General features: G+C 35.0%; 3 protein-coding genes across 3 annotated transcripts; 2 read left to right on the forward strand and 1 right to left on the reverse strand.

Moving 5' to 3' along the window:
- The first annotated feature begins 1,226 nt into the window (after positions 1-1,226).
- LOC108224382 (vacuolar protein sorting-associated protein 26A) lies at positions 1,227-6,409 on the forward strand. Its single transcript, XM_017398973.2, has 12 exons — positions 1,227-1,388; positions 1,621-1,666; positions 1,753-1,827; positions 2,437-2,511; positions 2,592-2,664; positions 2,993-3,037; positions 3,438-3,549; positions 3,776-3,842; positions 4,144-4,188; positions 4,443-4,498; positions 4,814-4,989; positions 5,797-6,409. Exons 2-12 carry the CDS (start codon positions 1,664-1,666, stop codon positions 5,973-5,975), a joined length of 906 nt encoding a protein of 301 aa, XP_017254462.1. The 5' UTR covers positions 1,227-1,388; positions 1,621-1,663; the 3' UTR covers positions 5,976-6,409.
- A 1,673-nt stretch (positions 6,410-8,082) lies between these two features.
- Positions 8,083-12,917, forward strand: LOC108227719 (uncharacterized). The gene is made up of 8 exons (XM_017403023.2): positions 8,083-8,449; positions 9,033-9,177; positions 9,271-9,439; positions 10,314-10,584; positions 11,240-11,505; positions 11,592-11,807; positions 12,178-12,280; positions 12,452-12,917. The coding sequence occupies exons 1-8, from the start codon at positions 8,299-8,301 to the stop codon at positions 12,514-12,516; spliced, it is 1,386 nt and encodes a 461-aa protein (XP_017258512.1). The 5' UTR covers positions 8,083-8,298; the 3' UTR covers positions 12,517-12,917.
- A 658-nt stretch (positions 12,918-13,575) lies between these two features.
- LOC108225574 (probable E3 ubiquitin ligase complex SCF subunit sconB) lies at positions 13,576-15,969 on the reverse strand. The gene is made up of 3 exons (XM_017400471.2): positions 15,802-15,969; positions 14,756-14,915; positions 13,576-14,012 (listed from the first exon to the last, which is right to left on the reverse strand). Exons 1-3 carry the CDS (start codon positions 15,878-15,880, stop codon positions 13,772-13,774), a joined length of 480 nt encoding a protein of 159 aa, XP_017255960.1. The 5' UTR covers positions 15,881-15,969; the 3' UTR covers positions 13,576-13,771.
- Positions 15,970-17,067: the final 1,098 nt, after the last annotated feature.

Raw genomic sequence — 17,067 nt, forward strand, 5'->3', positions numbered from 1 at the left:
TTGTCTTGAAATATTTCTAGCAGAAGGTTGACGGTTGTATGCTGCTTGTTGGATTTGATATATAGCTGCGGATATGATCTTGCCAGGTCCCCTTCTGCAGTCCACCAGTCTTCCCAAAAGAAGATTTTTTTTCCGTCGCCAATGGTCCACCTAAAGTTTGATTTATCTGTAACAAAGGAGCACTTAGGGAGTTGCTGGATGGAGAGCAAAGAACGCACTATGGGAGATTATTTTGAGGATGGAATTCCATTCTGATTTGAGACCCAGTTGGGGCCGTATCGAGAGGTCAGGAGAACGTTCCAAAAAGCACTTCTTTCATTTTAAATTCTCCACCACCATTTTGCCAGTAGTGCGTTATTCCTGTCTTTAATCGATGCAATGCTCAAACCACCTGCTGATTTGTGTTTGCATATTTTTTCCCAGCTTAAAAGATGCAGTTTGCGTTTAGTCTGCTCACACTCCCCCCCATAGAAACCCTCTTCTCAAACGCTCTAGGGTGTGTAGAACTGATACTGGGATTTTATAGAGGGCGAGCCAGTATATTGGCGTACTATCAATTGGAGCATGTAACAAAATAGCTCTACCAGCCATAGAGACTTTGGATGCCTCAAAAGAGTTTGTTTTGCGTTTAAATCTATCCACGAGGGGGTCCCAGAACTTGATAGAAGAAGGGGAGACGACTATGGATAGTTAATCTCACTAAATTCATAGTGTAATGTGATAAATTTTATTATTTGATAAAATTTTTAAATATAAATGAGGATCATATTAAAATTTATTTACCTGTATTTCGTGATAATTACTATAATTCATGATAATTTTAATGATAAATATTGGTCTTAACTTTTACATAAAAAAGATATTTTGGAGAATGTATACATTTATAAATATATTTGTATATTTTGTGATTATGAAAAATATTTTTGATACCGTAGATAAATTTTTGTAATGTATCAGTACAATTAATTTGTCTTTATGATATTTTTTTATTATACTATTTTTATATTAATTTGGATGAATTTATATGTATTATTTTGATCACGAAAATATTAGTGCACATAATACTAACATATTATTTAAAAGTTTTATATATCATGAGTATGTAAAATTTAATTATAATTATCTTTTTAAGAAAAATGAAATTCATCTAATATAACAATTTTTTTTATATGTCATTTTAAAAAACGCTACGTTGTGATAAACTCCTAAAACAAAGACACAACGATGGGTCAAACAGTGTTTCATTAATCATGGTTAAAAAAAGCCGTCGCAGTGATACTACAGTGGATTATTGGGTTTAGACTTCAATCTCTCTCTCTCCCTCTCTCTCTCTGCATCTTCGCTCAGAATACATACAGATCGCTTTGCGTATATATCAGATCTCTGTTGTAAGTACTCTCTACTCTTTATATGTCGACATACTAGATCTGGATGTGACTATTTTGTATGATTCTAGGGTTTACAAGTTCTCTATATCATAGTCGACTTGATCGTAAATTGAGCATTGTTTCATTTTATCTGTTTAGTTGTGATTTATATTGGCGATTATTATTATGTCCAGATGAATTTAATTAAATTGTAGGTTTGATAACATCTAATTTGCGTTGTCGATAATTTCAGGTGTTTAGTGTTATTTTTGAAGTGAAATTTAAGGCTATACATTATGGTAAGGAATTTTGACTTACTCGATGTTTAGGTTTTGTGATTGCTAATATGGGAGGTGACATTATAGATTGGTTTACTGTTTTGCAGAATTATATTATAGGAGCTTTTAAGCCAGCTTGTAACATCTCGATTGCATTTACCGATGGAAAAAATCGCAAACAGGTAATTGATGTTCATGTTGTTGATTCAGTAGATAAGACTGTGTTTGGGGACTGTGTACTCTGTGTTTCCAGTGATGAATAACCTGTGTCAGTCCGTGAATTGAGAACTGTAAATCCTCTTAAAGTTTGAAAGGGAAGTAATAAAGTTATGCCAGCAATTCGGGGTGATGAGATAACAATACATATGACTTTGTTCCTTTTATAAGAAAAAAAATACATATGATTTTACTGGGTGCAACTGACTAATCCCTTTGGCATATTGCGTCCACAATCCACACAAGGGGTTTGCATGGGGATCATGGGATGTCAGGGGCATTACTTTTATCCATTATATAGTACAACATCATGACTGGTGATTTTGCCATTTTACTTTGTTCTGTAGACATTTTCAAGATTTATCTGAAATGTGATATTTACATTGCTGTTAGGTTTCTTCTATTTGATGCTTTTCTTAATCAAACAGTTTAGCCTACTTATTTCTTAATAGTAGATAGCTATTAAAGTTGTATGCGACCTCTATCTGTTCACAATTATATGATTTAGTGCATCATTCACAGTTTATTAGTATGTAATTTTCTTCACTTTGCACTGTTGCTTTTGTGGTTTCTAGGTTCCTATGAAAAAGGAAAATGGTCAAATGGTTATGGTCCCTCTTTTCCAAAGCCAAGAAAACATTTCTGGAAAGGTACTTTGTGACTGAACTATTAATGTTTTAATATCAAATCTGTACATATTACCCTAATATGTTAAGTCCCAATATTTCAGATATCTATAGAACCAGCTCTAGGGAAGAAGGTTGAACACAATGGCATAAAAATTGAGCTCCTTGGCCAGATAGGTAAGTGTCAACAATTCCATAGCTATTGTCTTACTTAGGTTGAGTTAATAATTGTTCGGTTTTTAAAGTTTCTTCTGCAGAAGAGCACCAAAAGAAAGAAAGGTACATTCAGTGATAAGATAATGCTGGTCTGTATTAGTGTGTCTGGCTCCATTTATTAGCTTCTCTTCACTATTTCTCATGGACAGTTTTGCATTTTTTTGATATTATCACTTCCACTTGTTGCCAACTGCGGTGTAAAGTGTTGGCTGAATTAGCACAATGTCACTTAATAACTCTTGGTCCACTATACCCAGTAGTAATTTCTTGTTATTGAATCTTCTTGCAGAAATGTACTTTGATAAAGGAAACTTTTATGACTTCACATCACTTGGTAAGTTTTACTGGTCCTTTCTGTTATATATATAGGGTCGTTCTCTTTGGAGAACACATTTTAAAGTGAGAACATTGAGAACACTATTGTTCTGCTGCAGAAAAATAAAACATTGAAAATGTGAAATATTTGAATATACTTGTTCTGCACTTTTCATTGACTCTCTCTCTCTATATGTGTGTGTGTGTGTGTGTGTGTGTGTGTATCTTATATCTTCAGCACAGTTTACATTTATTTATTGGAATATGTTGGATGCAATGTGGAACGTAGAAGCTCAAAATTATTGTTATCAAAGTTCATATGCTCTTTACTTTGATCTTGTACTAGTTTGTAAAAGGCATTTAAATCATACAAAAGCAGCTTCTTATTAACATGTTTATAATACAACTTTTACTTGTAGTTCGTGAGCTGGATGTTCCTGGTGATATATATGAAAAGAAAACATACCCGTTCGAATTTTCAACTGTTGAAATGCCATATGAGACGTACAGTGGTGTGAATGTGCGGCTTAGGTACGTAAGAATTTTAATTTTGTCCCTGCAGATTCATGCTCTTTCGACTTTCTATCAATCTTCAACATATGATTTTTTGATTTACCATATGTAAATTCTTTGACAAAGTTGTATACATTAAAAAATGCGTTAATAACCTAATTTTGTGTGTGTGTTTTGCTTTTTAAGTGTTGTACTGATTTATTATTAACATTGATTAAGAGTGTTTTAAACTATGCCTTTCTAGGTATGTCTTAAAAGTGACTGTAAGTCGTGGTTATGCTGGAAGTATCGTGGAATATCAAGACTTTATGGTAACTCATCCCCCCCCCCTCTTCCCCTTCCCCCAAGTTTTTTGCAAATACGTGTCCATTGCATTCTGTTTGTTGTCTATTGCATTCTTTTATTTTTTATCAGGTTCGCAGCTCCTTCTCCCCCCCCCCCCCCCCCCTCTCTCGCTCCCTCCTTCCCTCTTCCCCTCCTAGTTTTTTTTGCAAATAAGTGTCTATTGCATTCTTTTATTTGTCTATTGCATTATTTTCGTTAATTAGATTTAAACGTATTACTCTGCCCTAGTTCCTTCACTGAAAATTTTATTGGTACATTTTTTATCAGGTTCGCAATTACAGCCCGCCCCCGTCAATAAACAATAGTATTAAGGTTGGTGATGCTCAAAGACAAACTATGCATTGTATTTGCACGTCAAGTATCTGTAGACAGAATGTGAAGTTCACATATCTGCTCTGAATTTCTGGTCACTGAAATTCAGCGTATCCTTGTTGAACGGCCAGTAGGTCAAGTGACAACAAATGGTTAACAAAGTTACGGGAACCCAAGTGACTAAGCTTATGGTTTGGTATTAGGCAAACCTGTTGATTGATTCCTAAAGTCTTCATTCTTTTAATTTGTGGCAGATGGAAGTAGGAATTGAAGATTGCTTGCATATCGAGTTCGAGTACAATAAAAGCAAGTACGTGTGAATTCAATTATTGATATTTGATTAGTTTATCCAGAGTAGACATAAGGGAAGGAGGGAAGCATTTTTTTCGTTCAAAAAAACTGGAGGTCATTTTTTATGGTTATTTCTTAGGATTTAACAAATAAACAAGTATGAGGCTGTTTTATGATTGAGATGGTACACCCCATATATGATGGTTATGCGGACAATGGGGAAAGTGATTTTAGTGAAAAATTAACAAGTGTAGCTTGAGACAAATTTGGTTGAGATCTTTTTATTTTGGCTTAAACGTATGTCTTTGTGTGTTGACTTGAACTTAATATTCAGGTACCATCTTAAAGATGTAATTATTGGCAAGATATATTTCCTTCTTGTTAGAATCAAGATAAAAAATATGGATCTCGAAATCAGACGCAGAGAATCAACAGGTTCAGGGGCTAACACCCATGTTGAAACAGAGACGCTAGCCAAGTTTGAGTTGATGGATGGTGCTCCAGTTAGAGGTATGCTCTTGTCAGCCTTGGTTATTTTTTTCCCGTTTCATCCTTTTGTATTTACCTTTGGTGAAGGTCAGTGCAATAATGTACGATGTACAACTTTACCCCCCCCCCCCCCCCCCCCCAAAACCCCCACCCAGTGGCGGAGCCAGACAAAATATTCAAGGGGGGCACTTTTAATTTTTCGATTATTCTCAAAATATGTTACTTAATTAGTTTTACAAATTCGAACAGCAACTACTACAAACTGGAACAAACAGACCTGGCTAAACATCCTACCCTTCAAATCTTATTTAAAAACCAACCTGCTGCCACAACTGATTTAGACATACAAATCCTAGAGAAGCATGACCATGCTGAAACTACTGCTACAACTGAAATAGACTGAAGCTGAGATGATTTGATGGAGAGATTTAGTAATTTATCCGGGACACAAATGACAAAACATACGAGTATTACTAATATGTGGGGCCCACAAAGGGAAACCTGTGGGGGCACGTGTCCCCCCAGGCCCCAGTGTGGCACCGCCACTGCCCCCCCCCCCCCCCCCAAAAAAAAAAAAAATAAAATAAAATAATAAATTAATGGATTCGGCATTAGGGCCCTAACCATATGTCTCTGTAACCGTAAAAGTCATCCACCGGACAGCATTTGTATGCCTACACTTGAATTCTCTGGTTGTGACCAGAGACATTTAAGTCTTTCATTTGGCTGCAGGATCAGTTAATTAAATCAAAGTTAGACAGTAAACCTTAATTATATATGATTATGGTGTCATGACATATGAGTGCATTGTTTTTTTTTTTCTTATAGGTGAATCCATCCCAATCAGACTGTTCTTGAGCCCATATGAACTCACTCCAACTCACCGCAATATAAATAACAAATTTAGCGTGAAGTATTATTTGAACCTTGTCCTAGTTGATGAGGAGGATCGGCGGTATTTTAAGCAGCAGGAAATCACAATATACCGCCTTGCAGAAACTACTTGATTGCCTGCAGGATGTAGTTCTCTAAATTTAAATTATATTCGGCTTTGTCCAGAGTGACGATCTTTGAGTATTGACAAGGGCTGCAGTGGTGCTGTGTTTAATGGTTATAGGTCACTGCTGCAGTTGTATATATATGAGTGATATAGTTGGACTATGCTGAATGAAATATGGCATGTGATTCAACTATCTTCACTTATTGTCTTTTTAGCTGATGATGAATATTGGACAAAGCATCAAATAACTTGCCCTTTTCGTATGGGCCTTTTACATTTCCATGGATGTTAGCGATTACAACACTATGCTGATCTAGTGCTTGTTGTGTGGATGTTTTTATGTGTGCCCACTTGGGTTAAAGTTGTTCATTTAGTTGTTTATTGGCAGCCTAAACAGTAGGCCCCTGTAATATTTTTTTTAAGAATACTCCAGTTTTTGAAGATGCAGCAGGGTAGATTGTGACATATTGACTGACTTTATGAATATATTGGAATGGAATTTCATCTGAATGGCATCCTGAATTTCCAAAGTGCTGAACCGGAATTCAGCTAATAATTACTACCTAAAAGTTAAAACTCGTAATATCCTTTATACATACAATTGCATCAGCATTTTAACATTTCTCGAGCAAATGTCAAAACGTATTGTTAGGCCACTGTAATAGAGTGTTAATAGCCTAATATTGTACTCAGTGTTCACATAGTTCAAAAGTCGTAGACAGCCGGCCAGAAGTCACGGAGCAGCCCCACCGCATATGGAGAGATGGGGGTGTAATGGATCAGTTTAATTTAAATTTAGTCAAACTTGATGTTATGTTTAGTGGTCAATGGATTCATAAAACTGCAGTACTCCTCATTCTGATTTGAAATATTTGTTATTTTTAAAATTTTCCTCTTCTGAATTATAATATTAATTTTATACTTTTATTCAAAAAAATAAAATTTTAAAAATAATAATTTTAACTATACAGTCAAAATATTTGGAAGTGTGTGTCAAAAAGTCAAATGACCTCTATTTCAAAACAGAGGCAATGATAATTTAGTTTGTTAACGAGGTGTGTTTGGTAGATTAGCAACAGTCAACGGATTGGCATAAAGATGGTGATGAAGTTCATCCCATGTCTTCAGCACTTGGAAACACTCCCGAGTCAATATTTGTAGATCATCTCATACTTGAACTATGGGCGAAAGTGGCCACAATACTTGACTTTGGGATCCTTCAAGTTTTGGAAAAAGCAGTAAATGAAGTGTAAAAGTATATTCAATTATCGTTTGTACAGAATAAGGGTAACAATAAATTGCACTGCAAAAGAACTCACTTTAAATGTTTTATAGTACAGGGTAGGCAATCTTGTAAAACATGATAATGGGTATGTTTGGGGTGTCTTATTTACAAAAACGGTCTTTCTAATGTGTGCCCAAGGGCACACAATAAGCACAAACTTCCATGAAAATGGCTTGTTTTGATTGGTGGAATTGATGTGAATGCAGGGGGGCCATTTACATTTATTATCCATCCACCAATCAAAAGCTAGAATTCTCATGGGAGTTAGTGACTATTGTGTGCCCTTGGGCACACCATAGAAAATTCGTTACAAAAATAAGGACTTGTTCTGATAAAAGTAATTTATATTTGGATAGTTTTCAGAATTTAGAATATAAGGAGTTCTATATTTCTTATTTACCGAAACAGGTATTTAGTTTTATAAGAAAATACACATTCCCTTTTTTATAGTATATATTTTCTTTAATAAAGTAAGTCGAACCGTTACCAGTATCTAGCCTGCTATAGAGGATTGAATGTTGTATCTGCACATATACATTTAATTACTGTAGTAATTAATAAAATTACTATTTCAAATATTTTTTTTTTACAGATATTGCTTGTGATAATAAAAGGGACCAAAGGGTATTTTTTTCAATTTATTTTTCTAATTCGTGCTCGCCGACTAGCAAAAATCTTGATATGGGTAAGCAAGACTGTCCAGAGCAGTAGTGCAGTACAGTAAAGTCCCCATATAGTCACCGACAGCCGGACCCAACCACCAACCGCCACGTGGCAATGATCCTGAATCAAACGGCCAAAACTAAACCGTGTTACAGCACCAGGGCCTACGCCTATCTCTCCCCGTTAACATTCCTAGAATAATACAACTACACTGAATTCAATTAATTCTGTATCCGCATCTGCATCTCCTTCTATTTATATAATTACATCGTCAAGATCGAAATCTGAGTTAGTGTGCCAGAGTTCACACAACAAACACATTTCTAAAATCTCTCTGCATCTCTCCCGACTAACAGACAGAGCGAGAGAGAGAGAGAGAGAGATGGAGGCATTTTACTACCTGGTGTTCGGGTTACTGGGAGTGATAGTAGCAGCAACGGAGCTGAGCAAGAGCAACAAAGATCGAATCACCACTTCTCAGCCTTTTAGCGCTTTCAAAAATAATTACCTCGTGGTGTACTCTCTTATGATGGGTCCGTTGTTTCTATCCCTCGATTAGTATTTATATAGTGTGGATCTGCTGTTTTAATGCTTGAATTTACTTGCATTTACTTCTGTTAGTCTTTGTGTTTTGGTGAATTATGCTACTATAGTATTTATGTAGGACGGATCTGTGTGCTTAATGTGCTTTAATGTCTGTTTTTGATAATTGACTTATCGGATCTGGATCGAAATGTCTAGATTTAGCTGTTGTATGTATAATGTGAATTGCTGATACAGTTGAAATTTAGGATGGATCTCTTACCAGTTATCAACTGCTCCAATTACATTTCTCGATACTACTATTAATCTCTCTTCGTAGCTTTAAGATAAGTGCACTATCAGTTAGTCGTGACAAAGTGCCATGCTATTGATGAAATTAGTTTCATGTACTTCCCTTTGTATATTGATCATCGAAGCAATGAGCTGTGGTTTTCTATTTTTGGAATGTTATTAAGGCCATGTATTGTGATTCTACTTATTGTTTATAAACTGAGTTAAGTGTGGTTTCTACTTATTGCAAGGCTGGTTTTGATTCTTTCTCCTAATGCTTTAGTTTTGCTTATGTGGTTGCAGCGGGTGACTGGTTGCAGGGACCATATGTGTACTACCTTTACACAACCTATGGCTATGGTAAGGGAGACATTGGACAACTCTTTATTGCTGGTTTTGGATCTTCCATGTTGTTCGGAACAATTGTTGGATCTCTGGCAGATAAAACGTCAGTCTCTTTTACCCTGCAATTGTCAGATCATATGTTAATGTATGATTTTGCATTAACGCTTTTCTTGTTGGGTTACTAAAATCATTTCAGGGGTAGGAAACGCGCATGCGTAACTTACTGCATTACTTACATACTGAGTTGCTTCACTAAACACTCTCCTCACTATAAAGTCCTCATGTTGGGTCGTATTTTGGGTGGTATTGCTACATCCCTTTTGTTTTCGTCATTCGAGTCGTGGCTTGTGGCTGAGCACAACAAGGTACATGGTGCTTATGATATTAGAAAGTTAAAGTACTTGCATATACATTTACGCTTGTGCCCTGTGGAAGTTGAAACACAAAAGTGAATCAAGCGAGAACCATTTTGTGATCTGATTGTGTAGAAGATTTGTTTCCCTTACTATTGCATATTGTTGCCTGATGTTCTTAATATATACAAGGGCCATTCTGAAAACACATTGATATGATGTTTAGCTCTTGTTGTGACTTTGATGAGGGACACCTTCACCCTGCGGCTTCTTTATTTATAGTACAAGTCTATAAGCTGTGTAATTATTCATGCTTCATAGTAACTTATTTTTTTGTGCTAAATAATCCTAGTAACTTTTGATGTTAAGTGATTAATTGAATTCTATATCATTGCGTTAAGATCAGGAACTTTAGTTCATTTATAATTAATCATATATGAGGCGAATAATGCTCTGATATGTTGCCTGCGCCCTGTTGTACAGTTTCTTCTCCTGTTAATAGACTGATACCTATACTTGACCAGATATGCCATTTGGCATTTCTCTGCTATCTCGTTAATCGTTATTCTTATAATGTAAAAACTGTCTCAGCTAAGAAGTATAACTAGCATGCTTATTAAGTCGACAAGTCGAGCCTCGGCGCCCGGACACCTTGGAATCGACTAGTCGACAAGTCGCCCGACTAGTCGAAATAAGTCGACAAGTCGTGATATACATAAATAAATAAATATATATATATATAGTAAAGATTATATAATATAGATAAAAACACATCATTCAATATTTGAAATAGGAAAGAGACAATAAGTTCAAATACCAATGATAACTAGTCATGTAATCTGCATTATTGATGAAATCACTGATCTCTTTCTTCTTGTTTATGTAGAGAAATTTTGATCAGCAATGGCTCTCACTAACATTTTCCAAGGCAGTATTTCTTGGAAATGGTCTTGTTGCAATAATCTCTGGGCTATTCGGTAATATGCTTGTTGACTCCCTAAATCTTGGGCCTGTGGCACCATTTGATGCTGCTGCATGCTTTCTTGCCATTGGTATGGCCATCATAATGTCATCCTGGTCGGAGAACTATGGAGACCCTTCAGAAAGCAAGGACTTGCTTACTCAGTTTAAAGGCGCTGCAGTGGCTATAGCTTCAGGTCTATAATGTAGCTGATGCATCATGTCCTTTTTTCAATATTTGAAGTTCAGTTTACTTGCATCATAGAATACTTTCGTAGTCCTTGAAGAATGGAATAGAATTAACGGTTGATTACTAAACACATATTCTAGTCCTGCCATTAAGTTCTTGGTGAATTTTAAGAGTATTTAACATAGTATATAATGAAGGGTCCAGGTCCCTGGCATATGTATGCCAGGGACCAGTTAAGTAACATACAGGTTCGTGGCCGTTGGATGAATATCCAGCAGCCAAGATTATAACCTACATTCAGCGCTTAAAAAACGTTGTACGAGGCTGTACATCGCTTTTTAACCGCTGTACGGGGGTTAATAACCCATGTTGGATATATCTGTTCATTATTATCTGTTAATAATGAACAGATATATCTTCCTTCTATTATAATAAGTGTTTTGGTGCAACTGTTTTCCCTAATACTCATTTAACTATGAATTTCACTTAAAATTTGAAAGTCGGTTTGTGGTACATTGACATCTATACAAATACTGATTACCACCTTATCGACTCTTATGTGCATATCTTGTTAATTATTATTTATCCTATGTTATGTTATGGTATCTTGTTATGTTATTCTAGTTTACTTGATTCTGATCCTAGTGGTCTTTTTGGATCAGATGAGAAGATTGCTTTGTTGGGTGCTATACAGTCATTGTTTGAAGGGTCTATGTATACCTTTGTGTTTCTCTGGACTCCTGCTTTGAGTCCAAATGACGAGGATATTCCCCATGGTTTCATTTTTGCTACTTTCATGATGGCGTCAATGCTCGGAAGTTCATTTGCGTCTCGCTTGATGGCTCGCTCATCAATTAAAGTTGAGGGCTATATGCAGATTGTATTTGTGGTTTCTGCTGCCTCCCTGTTGCTTCCCATATTGACATCGGTACTTTCATACTTTTTTTTGCTCTATATTGCTACTAAATTCTGAATCTGGACATCTCTAAATCCTGCTTGCTTCATTTGGAACAGTTGCTGGTATCTCCTTCTAATGTGAAAGGTGGAGGTATTAAATTTGCAGGTTGTCTTCAGCTTCTTGGCTTCTGTACCTTTGAGGCTTGTGTAGGTATCTTCTGGCCGTCTATAATGAAGATGAGGTCCCAATACATCCCTGAAGAGGCTAGAAGCACCATCATGAATTTCTTCCGCATTCCTCTGAACATATTTGTGTGCATCGTTTTGTATAATGTATGTTTCTGAAAACTTTCTTTCTTCTATGGCTTAAACATCGAAAGCAATTTATAGGTTCCAAAAACATTAATATGGTATAGCAATTAATATTGCTCTACGAAATTATTAAAACAATCAGCCTTAGAATTTTGAAGCTATTGCAACTGGTTTGCATGTCTTAAACAAGACATGTTAGCCTATTTGGCATTATGATCTTGCATAGGGTTTTGTGGATTGTATTAGGAGGACCATATTACTGTTATGCTTTTCATTCTTCTTCTATTTCACATTTCTCACCTCTGATATGTCAAACACTGAGACAGTTATCTCAATGCAGCTGCTTCTCTAAATTTTCTGATATCTATAAATCGTGTTTCATCTTCATCAGGTCAATGCATTCCCTATCACTGTTATGTTTGGCATGTGCTCCATCTTTCTTTTCGTGGCAGCACTGTTGCAAAGGAGGTTGTCAGTTATTGCAGATAAGACGAGTAAGTTTTTGATTTCTCGCGACCTGTTATAAAGTATAAATTACAGTTGTTCAACTTTTTGAGAGAATTAGAGTCAGTTATCTGATCTGATAGAAATTGAATGATCGGGTAATCTCTATTAGTTCATTTCTGCTTGCTGCCAAATGATAAAGAAATATGTACTTCTTACAGAGACAGAAGAATGGTCACAGTTGAGGGAGAGGGATGCAGAGGCTGAACCCCTGAATGATGCTTAGTATCAGAATTTTGGTTTAAGCAATGGAAAAATTCAAAAAGTGGTGTAGAACTCAATCTAGTTAACTATATATCGAGACTAGTGGTGCCAACAATTTATAGTAGTTTTGGCTTCTGGGAAGAAGTGGTTATGGAGATGCTATTATCCGGCTCTTGGGCATAGGTTCCAGCAGAAACATGTAACACGCACACTTCTACTGCTGGGAAGATTTATCATTCAACTGTTTGCTACTAGTCTTGTTATCTTCTTTTATATAGTTCAAAGTTTAAGACAATAGTTCTGTTTGAGATTTTGCAAATTTTCTCATGTTACACAAGTGTTAAATGACACAAGCAATTCTTTATACTTTTCAGGTGTACTACAAATATGAAAGAAATGATATATTATCTCTTTTTTCGGTTCCTTATTTTAGTTCCACTTAAAGGAATTCATTAGAGATTTGAGTAACGCAGATTAATTTGAATAGTACCATCTTCAGCTATCAGCCGATTAAATTTAAAGAACCCAGCGCATGCCTGCTCCATTATAGTACATTGAGTCGATGATTATTTGCTCTGTTTTCTTCATTCTTATTATTAAGTTACTCCACAATACATGATTTTTTGAGTTATATCAATGAAAATACATGATTTTTTTTAAGAGAGCAGTCTAAAAACTAATTTATCAATGAAATTGAAATTTTTCCAAAACAAATATAACCATGCATCCTCTCTTTGCTTCACCAATCATGAAAATCTAAATAAAGTGATACCGCCTGAATAAAGCGATGACATTGGAATCAAGAGAAAATATTATTTTATCGATAAAAATACAATATCTACATTTTGTTGGGGAAAAAATATTACAAAACAGTTATAACTTTAGTGAGATAATTATTTGTTGATTAAAATAATCGATGTTCAACTGTAAATATGAACGTTAATCGATGTTCAACTGTAGACATGGACGACGGCCGTCAATCGATGTTCAACTGTAGATATGGACGACAGCTGAGGACAGAAAATGTAACTGTTGAGTTTACGCTATATTGTGAATGTAATAATTCACCTTGAGAAAAGCAGAAAGACAAGAGATCCCGTATATAAATTAGCATTGAGAACAATGGTTTTAAAATTATTCGGAAAAAATAAGGAAATGAAATCTACAGGAGCTTTGAACACAGAGACAAAGGAGACATCTTTACAGTACTGTTGCTACGACATATATTTGTACAGAGTGAATAAAAACACATTTTGCGCAAACCAATTACTGACACCCTAAATCACACGAGCTCGTTTAGCCTGTACAGAAGCAGCTTCCAAGTCTCCAAGGAAGAAAAGGATTTTATCTAATATACCTACACTTGGCTCACTATCTGCTAAAGATGGTTCTGCTGCAACCTCGCTATTTGAACTCTGGTTTGATAGCATTTCCTGTTTTCTTGAACCTAAATGTCTTTGTATTTCACCTTGATGGACAAGATAACACTCATCTCCTTCAGATATTATCTTCAATCCCCTGGAATTAGTTGCATGCTTAGTTTATCTAACAGAGACATGAAACCTATATGGTCACTACGTCAAAAATCTCATTTATTAAAGGTCAAAAGATTGTATGCACTTGAGCTCTGCTTATACGGAGTATAATCTAAACAGAGATATTATGTACAAATAATGTATAGATGCATATAATTTTAATGACAAAAAATATATAGACAGGGAGCAGTAGAACTCACTAACAAATAATTGAGCTTAAATAGATTTAAAAGTGAATAACTTCCTCCAGGGCCTTATTGAAGTATATAGAATATTTTTCTTGGTAGTTGAAATATATTTCTAACTGAAAACTTGATTTACAATATTATGCAATAAGTGTGAAATATTATTTATTTATTTATAAATTATAATCGGATAAGATCAGCCTATATTCAAAAATTCATTTCCAATCTGTTTAATAATCGATCAGATATAAATTTTATATCAGATTGTTTAGACAACTCCATATCCTTCTATAAAGGCTACAATTGGACTGGATCCTATCTCCATTCCATTGACAAGCCTACTAAATAAAACAGACCAGCCTTTAAAATATCCAAATCCAAATCCAATCATATTAAATGGATTTGGATATTGATTCAGGCTGATTTGACCCGAATCTGATCCAACATACAGGTATGACGTTAGTAAGGCTTCATAAAACAACTTTCAGTTAGCATAATAAATAAATTTTAGGTTTGAGATGTTATTACTGGTTCAACTTACAATCCAATTCGGTCACAACGATCTTGGACTATATACACATCTTTCCATGACTTGGAATCTGTGGGAGCATAGAATGTGGCACTATCTATTCCCCATCGTTCCTCAAATAGATTGGCCCACAAAATATTTTCCGATGCCATGAGCTTCCATCGCCTGCATACTTCGAGAAACAAAAAGGAGTACTTTGTTCGTCAGCACAATATGCACAAGGAAAGGTGGACAACTTCCATATAAATCAATTATACTGAAAAGAGCATATGTTTAGCTTTTTTCAGGTCAGATAAACAAGAGTTGATGTCTTTCGTTTCGAACACCTCATATGGAGTGATTTACTGTTTTTGACTAATTCAACAATTTCTATGAAATCCAATGGAAATGAACTAAAATGTGACTCTGATCAAGGCCTTGTTCACTTGAGAACACATTGTAGTAGAAAATTCAAGAAAATAGGCCAACTGAGGATTTTTAATACCATGAAACAAACACAGCTTTCACATTACAAAAAAAAACTCAAGAACATTGACCTTATCTCATGAAGACATGAACTAATTATATTCCTGGCCTGCAGAGTCATAAGCCAAGGACAACAGAATTATGAAAAAGAAGTCGATGCAACGATCGATTACCAAATCTATCCTAAAGTACAACATATATTAGTCCACTTCAACACCAGAAATATCAATGTTTACAACAGATACATTCATGATCGCCATCCACGTTTTTCATCATTAGTGAGATTATCTCATCACTTTCACCGTATACCACATCTGCAACAAATTCATGACTCTTTCCATGAATCTGACAATGAGGTGGAATATGATCAAAGTAACAAACTTGTACCCCAATTAGTGGCACAAGTTCCAAATATGCAAAACACAGTGCATATGTTTAAATTGGCCTAATTGAATGAGAAAACAACAAACCCAAACCAGAACATCTCTCAAATTGCATCCGCTCACATAAAAAAGTCACAGAAGTAAAGATTGATCATAATTCAGTTGAATATTTTGATGATCCAAACTTGCAAAATTCAATTAATTATATACCTTGGTGAGCAGCAGCAAGATTTTGATGATCCAAGAAACAAAAGATTTTCAGACAAATATCAGCAGGCAATCTCTCCATCTCTCTCTCAATCTCTCCCTCCCTCTCTCTCTGCGATTCACAATCTTTCTAGTACATTTGACAGTTTACTTTCCTATGGCACTGATTCATCTCATCTTAGCTGTATTACACGTGGCATTACTTAAGGCTCCATTTACGTGGAGTACGGTCTGCCACGTGTTTTGAACCGCGTATGTTAGCAGGTGTATTATTACCGTTTTATTTATCACAAAACTATAAATTACATTTTCATAATCTTTTTGTTTTTGGTAAATACAAATTCGTAATTGAAAAACTTGGATTATATATTTTCGTTATATTTATACTCATAGTTTTACAAATCCGTGTGGATTGTAAGGATTTATTTATTATAGGATATTTTTTATCACAATATATTTATTTTGAATTAAAATACTTCGTTTTCAAATGAATTTGTAATAATTGAATAAAATGTCAACGCTGGAATTATACTAAGTATCCCACCCTTATGTTACAACATGTGTCCTTGCATGTTGTATGATTCATATCTTATTATTTTATCTATTTTCGTTGAATTTTATTAAATCTTGAACATAGAAAAGAAATATCCTTACCAAAAATTTCATTGTTATGCTATTTTTTCTTTTGAGCAAATTGTTATGCTATTTATTTCGTCACTGCTGAATTATCCTTTTCTTTATATTATTAAAAAAACTAAATAAAAAAATATATATAAATATCACGAGGTGCGTTCTAAACTTCTAATACTTGAATTTCAAGAATTTAAATTACAAACTTGAACTCCACCACCGATATTGAGTTGTATTTGTATACAATACTAACTAAAACCCCCTTGCCAAGATAATCACTATATCATGTTTTTCCAAGATTATTTGTACCTCGTCCAAACAATTTAATTACAGTACCATGAGAGATGCACCCCTATACTTTGTAAACAGCATAATTGAGAGTTTCAGACCAACTTGTACCAGTTCCTCTTTTAAATCTGAAATATGTTCCTGCGACCATACTCGGTAAAAATTGATTGAGAACGTTCAGTCCTGTAGCTAATGCTGACAGATTATAAGTTCTTTTAGTCTAACAGCGAACACTTTGTTGCTGGATACAACTACTGCTTAGGAACTGGCACCAAAAAAAAAAACTACCAGAGTATTATCTGTCATTTACGTTTGTATTTTGCAGTATCTATTTTATCTTGTGTTACTTTG

This window comes from Daucus carota, chromosome 6, assembly GCF_001625215.2.
Source record: "Daucus carota subsp. sativus chromosome 6, DH1 v3.0, whole genome shotgun sequence".
NCBI classification, from domain to species: Eukaryota; Viridiplantae; Streptophyta; class Magnoliopsida; order Apiales; family Apiaceae; genus Daucus; species Daucus carota.